The sequence below is a fragment of the Apostichopus japonicus genome, chromosome 23 (assembly GCF_037975245.1).
Source record: "Apostichopus japonicus isolate 1M-3 chromosome 23, ASM3797524v1, whole genome shotgun sequence".
NCBI lineage: Eukaryota > Metazoa > Echinodermata > Holothuroidea > Aspidochirotida > Stichopodidae > Apostichopus > Apostichopus japonicus.
In genome coordinates this window covers 16,996,974-17,010,891 of record NC_092583.1, presented here as the reverse complement: position 1 = coordinate 17,010,891, position 13,918 = coordinate 16,996,974, and the positions used below count along the sequence as shown (strand labels likewise).

Genomic DNA, 13,918 nt, shown 5'->3' with positions numbered 1-13,918 from the left:
TAAGAGGATTAATAGACAAGGGATGGAGAAAAGAAAGAAACCAACAGGGGAAAGAGGAGAGGTAGGAGATAAACTGTAGAGAGACAAAGAGAGGATTAAAGGAAGATGGTATGGAGTAAACTAGAGAAGGAGAAAGACAGAAAAGTGTGGGGGAAAAACGTGGAAGGGAGCTGAGAGAAGAGGGGTGACTGAGGGGGAAATTTGAAGTTCATGCATTTCGTAGTCCAGGTTTATATGTTTACAAGGTTGGAATACAAATATTAAATTATAAATATCATTGCTCTTGTAGATAAATATATTAAAAAAACTAAAACATATTTTCTATTCCATGTGCATGCTGCTGAACCACAGCATTTTACCTAGGTACCTCACTTGTATATCAGGCCTGCCTTCTCATCACGTTCACAAATTGGATGTGCATGCTATATTGTGCGGTATAGGCTATGTTATGGTCGCTTGTGTAAGCAACATCCTACACTGGGTGATCTATGATCTATATTCACCTAAGTTCGTAATGTGTTACTATTACGGATAGTACATATTTTGGCATCGTAGTCCGTAGCATCAACGAGGCCTAGCCTAGTAGTAGAGAATATTACTTAAAACTGCAGGCTAGGCCTAGGTTTAACATTGAGAACGATAGTGGGAGTTTGACGTGTGTGCATGAAGTGATTTCTTTATGTGAATTCAGAAGGTAGTCTTCTTAAAATACCGATTTGCATGTTCTACAAATAATTGAACGTGCATTTATTTACGTTAGCTACTGAAGCGAACTTATCGACCTCAAAGTTGGATTATTCGTAGAATTGCTATCAACTTACATGTCAGCTGAGAATTTTCTTCTTATTTTGGCTTATTACAGTCTTTCTGCTGGCCAAAAACAGCATGCATATTCTGCTAGACAGCAAGCTCTGTTACTGATCTGCAGAATGGGTCCGTAAGTCCACTCCTTAGTTGCCACGATGTAAATATAACGTCACAAGAGAAATCTATCTATCATCACGATATGACTTATTCATCAGTGTGTAAAGTAATGTAATGCTTGAATGACTGCAAACTGAAACTGCAGTAAGTGAGGGCTTCAAGTTCGCTATTTGACCTGTTGATGAAGTGATATTGGAAAAGCATAATAACGATGCTGATTTCGGGTTTGTTGTAAAATAATTCTATAAGAAGAACTCAATCATAATAAAAAATTAATTTGAAAGTAAAGAAAGAATGAGAAAGAATTTGTCCCAAAATAAGGTACAATATAGGGGCAACAATCACTTTAGCTACATGTCGATCAGATATCCCAGTAAAAACAGGTCAAACACATTTATCAGTTGCATCCATAGAAATTGAAGTTCAATTTCTATGGTTGCATGTGATTATGCATCAACCTACTTCGTAAACGTACGGCACTTGCCAACAGGTATGTTCCAATACCAAACATGCCTTGCATGAGTTAAGTTTATATCTATATAGAAAAATTGTGAGAGCTTCATAACTAAAATTTTATATTTCAAAAACCTTGGTTAAATAATAGTATTCTGAAATTCGGCAAACACAAATGAGGGCGCTCTTTCAAATTAAAACTCCCGACGTTTTCAATTCACGCATGACAGTACATTCCCAGATCTTTTGTTAGAACGCTCTTTTCAACTTGGAAAGGGTAATCTCGCTTAGGTGTTTTCGTCAATGAGGATACTAGGACACACTATTGGAAAACAATATACAAATTTAAGGAACCTTGCTCTGGCAGATGTGAACTGGAATATTTGTGCGAATTATAAGTACCGTGATTGATATATATTATTTTGTTTTTTACATTTTGTTTTTCTTTCTTACTTTGTTCTGTTATTTTCTTTCTTTTTCTTTAGGGTTACTAGCTTTGATAAACATCTTATGTTTTATTTCAAGTTTCCTGTATATACTATTACTGCACTTTATTTGTATGTCTATGTATATGCGAAATATATTAACTGAACTGAACTGAACTTATAAGTCACCTGATGAGAAAACGAATCAACTGTTTTGAATTCATATGGGATTACACTATCGGCGAATGTTTGAGTAGCCTATTATCTGGCGTTCATGAAACTCCCACTGAGTCTAGTGAACTAGTACAACAGAAAACATGAGAATGACAAGATTGCTGAATTGTTGAATCACTCTCTCGATATTTCGGCTCTCTAAATAATTGTTGCTCTTCGAAACATTAATAAAACAACTATTGGTTGAATCTTTCTTTCTGTTTGGAGGAAACGAACCACAAACTTATATCCGTCTCCTGGAAGTTGAACTCTTTGTAGATAATTTTGCCGAATTGTCAAGGTTTGTCATGTGATCATCCAAACTTGTAGTGCGTCATTCAAAACACACGAGAATTAACCAGATGGTTCGGCTTTTTCTTCGATAAGATGATATGTAAATAAATTACAATTAAAGGGAATATGTGTCTCATTCAGTGTTCACCGCAGTAACAGCTGCTTTCGTTTGCTTCCACGTGCATGCCAAAGTTCGATTATGGCGCATAGTTTTCAAGAATAGTGAAACTAAACACAAATATTATGCATGGACTTGCTTGCTGTTATAATTTAAGAGAAGATCACATACTGAAAAGACTCGGCCACATGAAAACTTTAACCCCCACCCCTTAGTTTACCCCTAATCCTACCGTATTTAAGATAAACCAAATCCAATGAACCTTACTATTTTACCCCTATATATACATCTTCGCCACTATGTGGGCGATGCAAACACACGAAAGCACAAGCATCTTGTATTGTTGCGGGACCGTAGATTTTGGAGTGAACATTTTCAGTGGATTTTCAAACAAAGCTTATACTGAAGGAGGATCTTTCTTACCTTCACTTTGATCGAACAAGTTTTTAATCAGATTGAGTCTAGTAAACTAATTCAACAGTAAATGACAAACTTGCTGGTTTATCGAATCGCTCTTTAAATACACTTTCACGCGATTTTCGAAACATTTATCAAAACAAGTAAGGGGATAAAATTATCTCGCGAAGTGTGTGGGGGGGGGGGGGGTTGTTAGGTTATGGCTGTAGTAGCAGAGGAAGGGGACGTCCATTCTCTATATAGCCTATACAATAGATAAAATACCCTATGAATATAGGTGAGTGCATAAGGTCACGAAGAGGTGAGATAGTGACGTCACCTGCGATCGAATGTCGTCACAAAATGCGTAAAAATAAACATGGCGGTTAGGTATTTGGTCAGTGGAAAATTAAAAATGTAAGTACATTTTATTTCTTAATTTATTTATTGTTCAAAAAAAAAATTATCACAGAAAGCTGAAAAGTTTGGAATTTTAATTGAAGAAAGATACCTTGTTCCCTTTAATTAAGTCTTATCTACAAAGGTGTGAGTTTATCACGTGTGACTATTACTAGGTTAATGTATAAAATTGAGAGTTTCTGTTCATATATTGTTAATAGTGATTGACGTTCTTTGTGTCAGTACGTCTGGAATCATATCAAAAGGATTACATCGTAAGTACCCAATTAATTCAATAAAAAGTACTTAGAGTCTGTTTTTATCTGTATTAGGAAAATCGAAAATGCACATAGACCTTTTTTGTTGTCATTATTATTGTTGTTGGTATAAGTTGTTGATTTTAATGCTGCTATTTTTTATATTGCTCTGGAATAATGGACGAAAAAAGGCAAACGGCAAACATTCAAACAGACAAAAGGAGAAGCAAAACCTCAACCACTACGCAGTTAAAAGTAAAAGTAGCCATGCAGTATTTCAAATCTGTTAAATGAAAGAAGCTGAAATGTATTAGCATTTTATCTTTTACAAAGGCTATAGGACCGTGTACATTAAGTTACAAGTAAGACGTCCTTGTTTAAATCTATGCAGGTCAATGTTACTATGGCGACATGACGAATATATATTTTTCTCACCGGGCGATGTATGTGAATGACACGCTAAAGGCTAAGACATGACCATAGAATGCTTCAAAAGTGTGGTGAAAGTCATTGAAACGTGTAGTGTCAACTTCAGCATGAATTTAAAGTTCATTTAAACCTTATTTTGTTTTGCTTTTTTATTTTTAATACAGGCCATCTTGAAACGATGAAATATTCATGTTTCTTCATCCTCGTTGTCGCAGCTCTCCAGGTAAACTGCTGACGGCAAATCTAACATCTCATTTATATCATTTAATTATTATAAATAGTATGTGGGCGAAAAGCGAGATCTTGGGGTGATTTTGATCAATAGCTTGATTCAAATACTTTCTAAAATTCCGTATAAATCAGGGTTGTCCAACCTACGGCCCGCGGGCCACAGTCCGGCCCGCCGCATGGTTGCGTCCGGCCCGCCAGAGATGATCTACGGTGCGAAATTTAGTGAGCTTATTGATAACAATTTGAAGCTATATACAACAACAAAAAACTGCAAACAGGTCACTTTGGGTGACACTCTCTCATCGGAGGGGTGTGGGGTCGGCTGAACTTTATTTATCTGTTGTCTCAGGACGGACAATAAATCAGTGCGCTCCGCGCGCAGTGCTCACATTTTGTTGCCTTGGGCTTCGGGCGAAAAATCGAGCGTTGGGTTCATGCGGCCCCTCCTTCATCATAATCATTCCATGTGGCCCTCCATTGCAAAAGGTTGGACAACCCTGGTATAAATGTATGGATAAGTAACATTCAAACAATGAAGTAACACTCTTGCAATTTGCTTTGTTTTTTATTGCGGGATTGAAAGTTGTGAGCGAAGAATGGCTGAGAATCTATATCTTTATCTTTATCATAGTATAATCTATCATTTTGAGAAATACTCGAGTAATGGTTTCGTACAATCGCGAAAAAGCAGAAAGTTTTCTTAACGTTCAGTATAGGCCTAAGATATCACTACATGACCGTTATGGTCCTAATGACTTCCGCAACTCTGGTCGGCGTCAGTGTTGAGCGTATGTTGCTATATTTATGACCAGGGGAATGGGTTTCAGAAGAAGTGGAATAGAAGGAGATGGGATTGTCCTCTGAAGCCTCACAATCTTTCAATCACTTAGAATTATTCATAGAATGCTGACCGAACAACTCATAATTCCCCCGCTCCGTGCCATTCGGCGAATCAACGATTCTAGACCCAGCTGTACCCCTAGAATTTCATTCTGTTTTGTGGAGTGACCATAGTTTTTCTGGGGGGGGGGGGGAGGCAGGGGAAATGGGGATTTTAAAGTAGTCATTACTTTACATTACTTGTTTACGAAAGATCATTAGTAAGGTTACGTATATACTATTAGTACATGGGTATCGAGTGCAGATCTGTACTTCTATGATAAGGGTATATTTAAAGAAATATAAAAGGTTGTATAAACCACACAGCTATTAAAATTCAACGTTCTTTGATCTTTTTCCTTTATAGAGTTGTTTGCTTGCAGTGAATGGTAAGTTGCTATTTATACATCAAACTCGATTTTTTCGTGTTTTTTTTTTTTGGTTACAGCTGCATAGCTTACCTTTATAGCGCCATCTAATGTAGCAGTTTGCATATATTCCATTTGAACAACTCCACATGTTAACAGTTTGCACAGGTAAATTCGGCAAATAATTGAAGGCATGATTAAAACTTAGTAGAAACCATAAAATTACAAATAAAACCAATCTATCTAGTCAGCTATCCTGTAAATACAAATTTATGCATGAATCACACATTATCACATGATTGTGACCTGACCTTAGAGGTCATCTTCACTGAGGATAAAAAATGTTAGAACATTTTCAATAGTTTTCTGCTGGTCCAAACTCTCTACTTTGTTCCCAGTCGTATATGGGAAGTATAGTTGGTGTGGTGGAGAGAGGAGAAGAGAGGGTAAAAACTATAGTCAGCTAGATGTCTCAGTGACCGAGGAACGATACTCTGAGGGTAACTGTACATGGGTGCAAAGATTCACAAGATGTGACCATTAGTGGTCTTTCCAGCAGATGAGGACGAATGCTGAAATAAAGTGTACAAGCAAGGTTTCATTTGGCACTTCGACACATGCTAAACAGAACTGATACCCCGAAAGCGTGTCACTCGCTGATACATTCAATTCACCCCCCCCCCCCACCCCTCCCAACCCTTCATCTCCCTTCCAAAATTTAAAAGTTGCACTTCTAGAACAGTTTATAAGAAATATTTTCGAGACGTCACATTTGTTATACTTCAATTTGTAGACAATGCTGATTAACGTTAAGGTAGCATATACTCCATATAGGCTAAATAACACATTGACATACGTACTAAATCATCAAAGTACCTTTAATGAGGGTCTCATTAGGTGAATGCTACCTTGTATAGTTTAACAATGTGAGCCCAAAGTTATGATCACCTATCAACAAACATCTTTACTCACCAGTAAGCAACTTTACAACGCAGCTCTTTGAAGGCATAAAGTAGTCTTAAATTGCACCAAGGTTCCCCTAATTCCCCTCGCCCCTATTCACCGCCCCCCCCCCCCCAACCTCAACCAAAAATAGACATTCTCCTGTTTCCTCCTTTTCATGAAGGGGAACATTTGAACGGACTGATGCAGTACGCCACCTTAACTGTCTTAACTACACTTATCTATGGCTAATTATATTTCTAAATATTAATCACTTTCTTAATACGACTTATCAGGCTGTCCAAACATCGTATCTCGTTCGGAATGGGGAGCCAGATCACCCAGTGGATCAAAGTTTATGTCAACCCCAGTAGACTATTTCGTGGTACACCATACCGCGGGAGCATCGTGTAGTGATATCTCCTCATGCAGCAGTGTTATGAGGGGTATCCAGGTAATTTATAAGAATAATTCATGTTTGTACTCCTTTATATAGATGGATCTCACGTTGAGAGTGGCGTTCCTAGGGTTTCAGTGGCCTGGTTCAAGAGTGAGGGTAGGGACCTTCACCCTATTTAAAACAAAATGCACTTGACACAAAAGCCATAAATGTAAAAATCACAAAGTTCTGTTTGGCAATCTAACGTGATGAGTTGTTTTCATCCGTTGGCTCAAAAGTTCACACCCCCCCCCCACCCACTCCACCACACCCCATGCACAGAAAATCCTGCGTACGAATCTGCCAATCATCTACACTGATAAACTCTCCAACCTAGCACCTTTAAGTAGAGACTGGGACCACGTGATCATGACGATGAATTGTCTAGTGAAGTATAACGAGAATAGGTTAGTTCTGTACTCGTGTTTTATGACGTCATACCCATACGCTTCTAATCAAATATTATGAACAGGTCAATGGCTGAGATGAGACATTGGTATTACCTCAATTGTTTATATATTTCTCAAATTTAACTCTTTATGAGAATATTGACGTTTATTTCTTCAGAACTATCATATGGATAGTAATGGCTGGTGGGACATTGGATACAATTTCTTGATTGGTGGAGATGGTAATGTGTATGAAGGGCGTGGCTGGGACACCACTGGTGCTCATGCTGGTGTTGCTGAATATAACACCAACTCAATCGGTAAGACACCGTACATCAAGTACGTACAATCTGTTTTTACCTCCATGGTACAATCAACGGCGATGAAATGTATAGGTTAGGCCCTGGAAATAATGGTCACCACCCAGTCCTCTTTATGCTTAATAATAATATTAAAATATGAATACACTTGTATGTTTTCTTTATGCCGTATAATCCAGAGCTCTCCAACTGACCTCGGGTCCAGGACTGTAGTTCCCTGGTCCCCAAAAAGTGAGAAGTCTGTTTTTGAAAGAGCCCAGGATGACCACTCTTTGTAGTGACGTCACTCTTTACAATGAGTCACATGATTATTTAGCTATAAGACATATGTTAGTGCGTTCACTCTATATAAGAGCTGAATTTGTAAGAATTACTACTCTCAGGAGATGAATAAATTCACTGCTTTATAAAGATCATGGATCAATTAAATTGGATGGTTTAAGATTTACTCTAAATATGGGACATTAAAGCTTTAAGCTAACACTGAATCGAAATTTGTTAAACGGACTCTCTGACGTCATCGTAGAAATACTGTCGCCCAGGTCAGTGAGGAATATAAAACCAAAATTATTGTTTTCACCGTTCGTAATAAACAATGATATATACATAATGTTTAATATATCGAATTAAGCGAATGGATGCAGTAATCAATACTCATGATCAATAATTAATTAATCAATAAATGTTTCATATGAGTTTTTCTTTGGTAAAAACACAGGAGTGTCCATGATGGGTGAGTTTTCAAGTAGTATGCCTACACAAGCGGCCCTTCAGGCATTGGACGACTTTGTGACCTGCGCCATTACGATGTAAGTATGTATTGTGTGCTTTCACGAAGTTCAGTGTCAAAATCATATTGTACATATGGGTACATAACAAGACTTATAAATGTGTGTAATGTGATGGGGTGTGATGGGCGTAGGATAGGGGGTGAGGGTAGGTGCTACCTATCCTTAGAAATGTTACCATTTACATATATCATTACTATCTTACTATATCATTTCAGGGGCAAGTTGGTGCCTGACGTATACGCCGTCCTTGGACACCAGGATGTTAAGAGCACATCATGTCCAGGAACATTGTTCTACCTTGATCACGTGCAGCAGATGACCAATTACGTGAGTGTATTTTCCGACAGGGGATTCAGTAGAATGTCCAACCCCTCCCTCACATTTAATATAATATGCAAATCACCTCCAATTCACAACAAGGGTGTCTCAGTTGAATAATCTTATTAATGAGTGACGTCATGCTAATTCCTCTCCAAGACCATCACTTACACAATAACCCACCCTGCAATATGACGATGTCATTGAAGAAAGGAACGTTTGTTGGCAATGAGGTTATCAGACACAAAACAAGGATGGCGCCATCACCAAATTGATTTCAAAGAACAGCCTTGCGACATACGTTCATATCAATGAAATTCGTAATAAGGGTTATTTTAATTTGCAACACCTGACTTGTTTGAATGTTCATTAACATCTCTGTGGTAATCAGCCAGTTGGTACAATTTCCTAGTGCTTATACCTCTTTGTACTGTCCTCCCATATTATGCTTCAAAGCACTCGTTTTGGCAGCACAAACAGTTCCTAACCTTTATCTGAGAGAAACATGATACTCATGCTGCTCATACTGACACTACGAGTGCTCTGAAGCGGGACACGACAGAACAGTTCCGAAAAAAATTGTCCCAACTGGGTGTGTTGGTAATTTTCACTCAATTGTATCATATAACCCAGACAATGAAGATTACCTGTGATTATAAGGTGTCATTTTCATGAAAGTATGAAATTAATGACACCTCAATTCCTTTCTTAAATAATGAACAAACTAACATGGACAACGTTAAAAACCATTATACAATTTTTGCTTTCCCTTCTCTGTTTTGTCATTACAAGTTTTAAAATGATCTTACGGGATTTAAGTTGATTTTATAATAATATTTTCCCCATCTTTCTCCCTTCTCTTTAGAATGGCCCTTCCTTGGAAGAATGCATTCAGTAGTTGTGAAGAATCAACAGCTCACCTGCTTCAAGTACTGAAATGATGGAAATTAAAAAATGATTTAATTTTTTGTGAAAATTGGTCTTACGTAGCATATAATGCATTAAATTACTTAGACATGTAAATTTCTGAAACAACCTAAAATTATATGTTACAGCAGTCAATTTCATTTCTTTTTTCTTTCTTTCCTCAAAACCTCATTTTGCTTTTCTTTCGAATAAATTCAGAGGGAAAGCATAACATACAAAAGTTTACGAAGACACGTTGAAAGCTGATAACATAATTAATGTGACCTCGATTCGAGAAGCATTGTCATTAACCTCATTATTAAACAAGTATATAGATCCAGATCTAGATAGGAAACCAATCATCGATTGGCATATTTTTATTCATTGTAATATTTCTAGACATAAATATAAACTCTCTTGTGAACGATTTTCTTCCATGTGTGATATTAATACATTCGGTAAATAGCTCTGGGTGGAATGATGCAATCAACGTTACATAGTCTATTCTTTATCATGATTTCATAAACGAGGTTGAACTCAGTGGAAGACAAGAGCACAGTCGGCTTCACAGTACAGAGGCCTATAAGGGTTTATATTAGTCTGTTTTTAATTTTAATTCTAGTAACTAAATAAAAACATCTTCTTTCAACTAAAACAACAGAGCACCATTGTGTGGCATTCTACATTATACGTCCTTGAATAATAAGTTGTAATGAATCGTAAACACATCATTTGAGTCATTGAGTGTTATGCTGCATCTGAGGAACCGACCTATATACGTGTGCTTGGCCGTGGAGCTATTACGTCATAACTCCATGGCTATAGACTAACAAGTACAGCCACTTTCACACTCAGATATCGGATCAAATTTGATGATATTATTTTCTGACAATGCAGATAAATTGGTGTAACATACATCAATATCAACCATGCATGACACACTGATGTTAAATTGCAACACTTTGCTATTGTTACGTTACATGCTGACATAAGTTCTGAAATTGTTGAAACGAAATGACTCCTTCCTCGAACGCAGATGTATAGGGTCAAACGCCTTTTTCAGGTAGAAAATAAATGTTGCTATTATTCTTGATATGCTGACATTGCGTTGTGGTATGTTGATATTATTTCTAGTATACTTATAGCAAAACATGACATCATGGTTGTAACGTTGGCATGCTACATGCTCATATTTTCTCCTAATATTGTGAAACAGACGGCGTTCCGTATGTGTGTTAGAACTTGGTCGCATTACTCTATAGCGCCTGTTATTAATTTTTTGATTGATTGATTGATTGGTAGATGAGGTGCTAGTTACGATGTACGTATCATGTTGACGTGCATAATTCAGGAAACTTTTTTATGACTGTTGAAACTTAATTAATGTTGTACATGAATGTTGTACTCTCTCGTGTCACTGTATGTGAATACAACATCTGGTCGAGTCACATAACAAACATATACCAGCTTTATGTAAATAAAACTGTAGTCAATAACTTGTAAGGATGAAAGTAATAAACAAGAGGGAAGGAAAGAAAGAAAACTCGAAACAAACATCATCAGATATCCGTCAATATGAGATAATTTAGTCACATTATAAAATGTTGAATGACCGAAATTGTAACCGTGATGAAGTAACAAAGTAAAAAAAAATTAGTGACTGGTAGTCCTGCTGTCTGAATTATTAAAATAACTTTCATCTGGAAAAAACACGATTTTCAATATTATTGTGGTGATTGTAGCCTAGGGATGGTTCCCATATTATTAGGTGGTGATTGAAGGCTAGGGATGGTTTTGGTGATTGAAGGCTAGGGATAGTTTCCCATATTATTAGGTGGTGATTGTAGGCTAGGGATGGTTTTGGTAATTGTAAGCTAGGGATGGTTTCCCTTATATTATTAGATGGTGATTGTAGGCTAGGGATGGTTTCCCATATCATTAGGTGGTGATTGAAGGCTAGGGATGGTTTTGGTGATTGAAGGCTAGGGATGGTTTCCCATATTATTAGGTGGTGATTGTAGGCTAGGGATGGTTTCCCATATATTATTAGATGGTGATTGTAGGCTAGGGATAGTTTCCCATATTATTAGGTGGTGGTTGTAGGCTAGGGATGGTTTTGGTAATTGTAAGCTAGGGATGGTTTCCCTTATATTATTAGATGGTGATTGTAGGCTAGGGATGGTTTTGGTAATTGTAAGCTAGGGATGGTTTCCCTTATATTATTAGGTGGTGATTGTAGGCTAGGGATGGTTTCCCATATCATTAGGTGGTGATTGAAGGCTAGGGATGGTTTTGGTGATTGAAGGCTAGGGATAGTTTCCCATATTATTAGATGGTGATTGTAGGCTAGGGATGGTTTCCCATATCATTAGGTGGTGATTGAAGGCTAGGGATGGTTTTGGTGATTGAAGGCTAGGGATGGTTTCCCATATTATTAGGTGGTGATTGTAGGCTAGGGATGGTTTCCCATATATTATTAGATGGTGATTGTAGGCTAGGGATAGTTTCCCATATTATTAGGTGGTGGTTGTAGGCTAGGGATAGTTTCCCATATTATTAGGTGGTGATTGAAGGCTAGGGATGGTTTTGGTGATTGAAGGCTAGGGATAGTTTCCCATATTATTAGATGGTGATTGTAGGCTAGGGATGGTTTCCCATATATTATTAGGTGGTGATTGTAGGCTAGGGATGGTTTCCCATATTATGAGGTGGTGATTGTAGGCTAGGGATGGTTTCCCATATTATGAGGTGGTGATTGTAGGCTAGGGATAGTTTCCCATATTATTAGGTGGTGATTGTAGGCTAGGGATGGTTTCCCATATTATTAGGTGGTGATTGTAGGCTAGGGATGGTTTCCCATATTATGAGGTGGTGATTGTAGGCTAGGGATGGTTTCCCATATTATGAGGTGGTGATTGTAGGCTAGGGATGGTTTCCCATATTATTAGATGGTGATTGTAGGCTAGGGATAGTTTCCCATATTATTAGGTGGTGATTGTAGACTAGGGATAGTTTCCCATATTATTAGGGGGTGATTGTAGGCTAGGGATGGTTTCCCATATTATTAGGTGGTGATTGTAGGCTATAGGGAAGGTTTCCCATATTAGGTGGTGATTGTAGGCTAGGGAAGGTTTCCCATATTATTAGGTGGTGATTGTAAGCTAGGGATTCTGCCACTTGCACGAAGATGAATACCACTAAAGAATTCACCGAAAAGAAAACAATAAAACTTGAAATCAAATCTGATTTGCCTGTACTTCTTTGGTTCGCATGACACGTAACTACATTAACTTTTTTTTTCAAGTATGCCGAAGGTTGAATTAATAAAAAATAAATGTTTCGGTTAGGGTGAAATATTTTGAAGGTATTATTCAAAGTTCTTGTTGACAATGGGTGACCATAAATTGAAATTCTAGCATATTAGGGCACAATGCTGATAACTGTTAATATGGCATATGTATATTACTCACAGTATCTCGCGCACTTGTGGAACAATTACAAACGAAGACTGCAGGAAAGGGAGAACGAAGAGGAAATTTGTGTTAAAGGCTTCCTCATCAACATCTTAGTGGAGGGACGTGACCCCCCCCCCCTCCTCACCTCTCTATCAATATAGGTGAATGTATAGATACCGCGATTGGGATCAACCAATGGGTGAATAAATCGTTATCAACCCAAGTAAACGAAAACGTGATAGAAATCTAAGATCGATGACAAAGTTACCTCTTCATCGGCAAACCTGTACTTGACCAAACCGTGACCTTATTACAGATCAATACCTCGCTGCTTTATCATACTCGTAATCGATAAGACACACAACCAAAATAAAGAGTAATTCCCATCGACTTCCTCTTGGTTGGACGGACTACAATATTTATTACAGAATATTAGATTGCAATGTTTAATTATTATCACTCTGTAATGTCGTATAGGAGTAGTGAGTAGCGGAAGTATTCAGTTTCGAGCTTTACTGCAACCACCAAACAACTACATGGATTCCCTCTGCATTGAATGTTTCCTTCCCGGCTGACGACATCAGGTAGGGTAATACCCGCCACCCCCCCCCCCCTCCGCCGCCCATTGGCGTTCGCCACTTGTCCGATATAGCATCTTCATGTTGTATTATTATCCACTGCTGTATAAACTACAATCTATTGGTTGACAGTTAACATATTTGATGCAGCAAGGAAACTTACCTAGCTCTTATCTTCAATTCCAGATTGTATTATATTTACTTCTTTCAGTTGTCTATGGTAGTGTCAATATATCACTTCAGCAAATATACTTTTCATTCTATTTGTTTTTGTAAGTATGCCACAATTAGATCCTTTTAATAATGGACAGATGTCAAAGTTCCCAGTTATAAAAGTTTATCTTTGAAGAGTTTATCTTTACTGAGAGAACGTGACGAGTAGTAAGGAACGCCA

The 13,918-nt window shown here is 37.6% G+C and overlaps 2 protein-coding genes across 5 annotated transcripts in view; one reads left to right on the top strand and one right to left on the bottom strand.

Moving 5' to 3' along the window:
• Nucleotides 1-1,025, bottom strand: part of LOC139964504 (oxysterol-binding protein-related protein 6-like) — a 72,377-nt gene extending 71,352 nt beyond the window's left edge. For 3 of the 4 annotated variants that reach the window (XM_071966106.1, XM_071966110.1, XM_071966108.1), the window contains exon 1: nucleotides 822-1,024. The gene's annotated coding sequence lies outside the window, so the exon portion shown is untranslated. Of the gene's footprint in view, nucleotides 1-821 lie in introns of all 4 variants that reach the window. The other variant, XM_071966105.1, reaches the window with a different exon arrangement.
• Nucleotides 1,026-3,411: 2,386 nt separating this feature from the next.
• Nucleotides 3,412-13,775, top strand: LOC139964850 (peptidoglycan-recognition protein SC2-like). The gene is made up of 8 exons (XM_071966874.1): nucleotides 3,412-3,497; nucleotides 4,073-4,131; nucleotides 5,386-5,407; nucleotides 6,625-6,782; nucleotides 7,335-7,476; nucleotides 8,195-8,285; nucleotides 8,483-8,594; nucleotides 9,451-13,775. The coding sequence occupies exons 2-8, from the start codon at nucleotides 4,087-4,089 to the stop codon at nucleotides 9,481-9,483; spliced, it is 603 nt and encodes a 200-aa protein (XP_071822975.1). The 5' UTR covers nucleotides 3,412-3,497; nucleotides 4,073-4,086; the 3' UTR covers nucleotides 9,484-13,775.
• The last annotated feature ends 143 nt before the right edge of the window (nucleotides 13,776-13,918 follow it).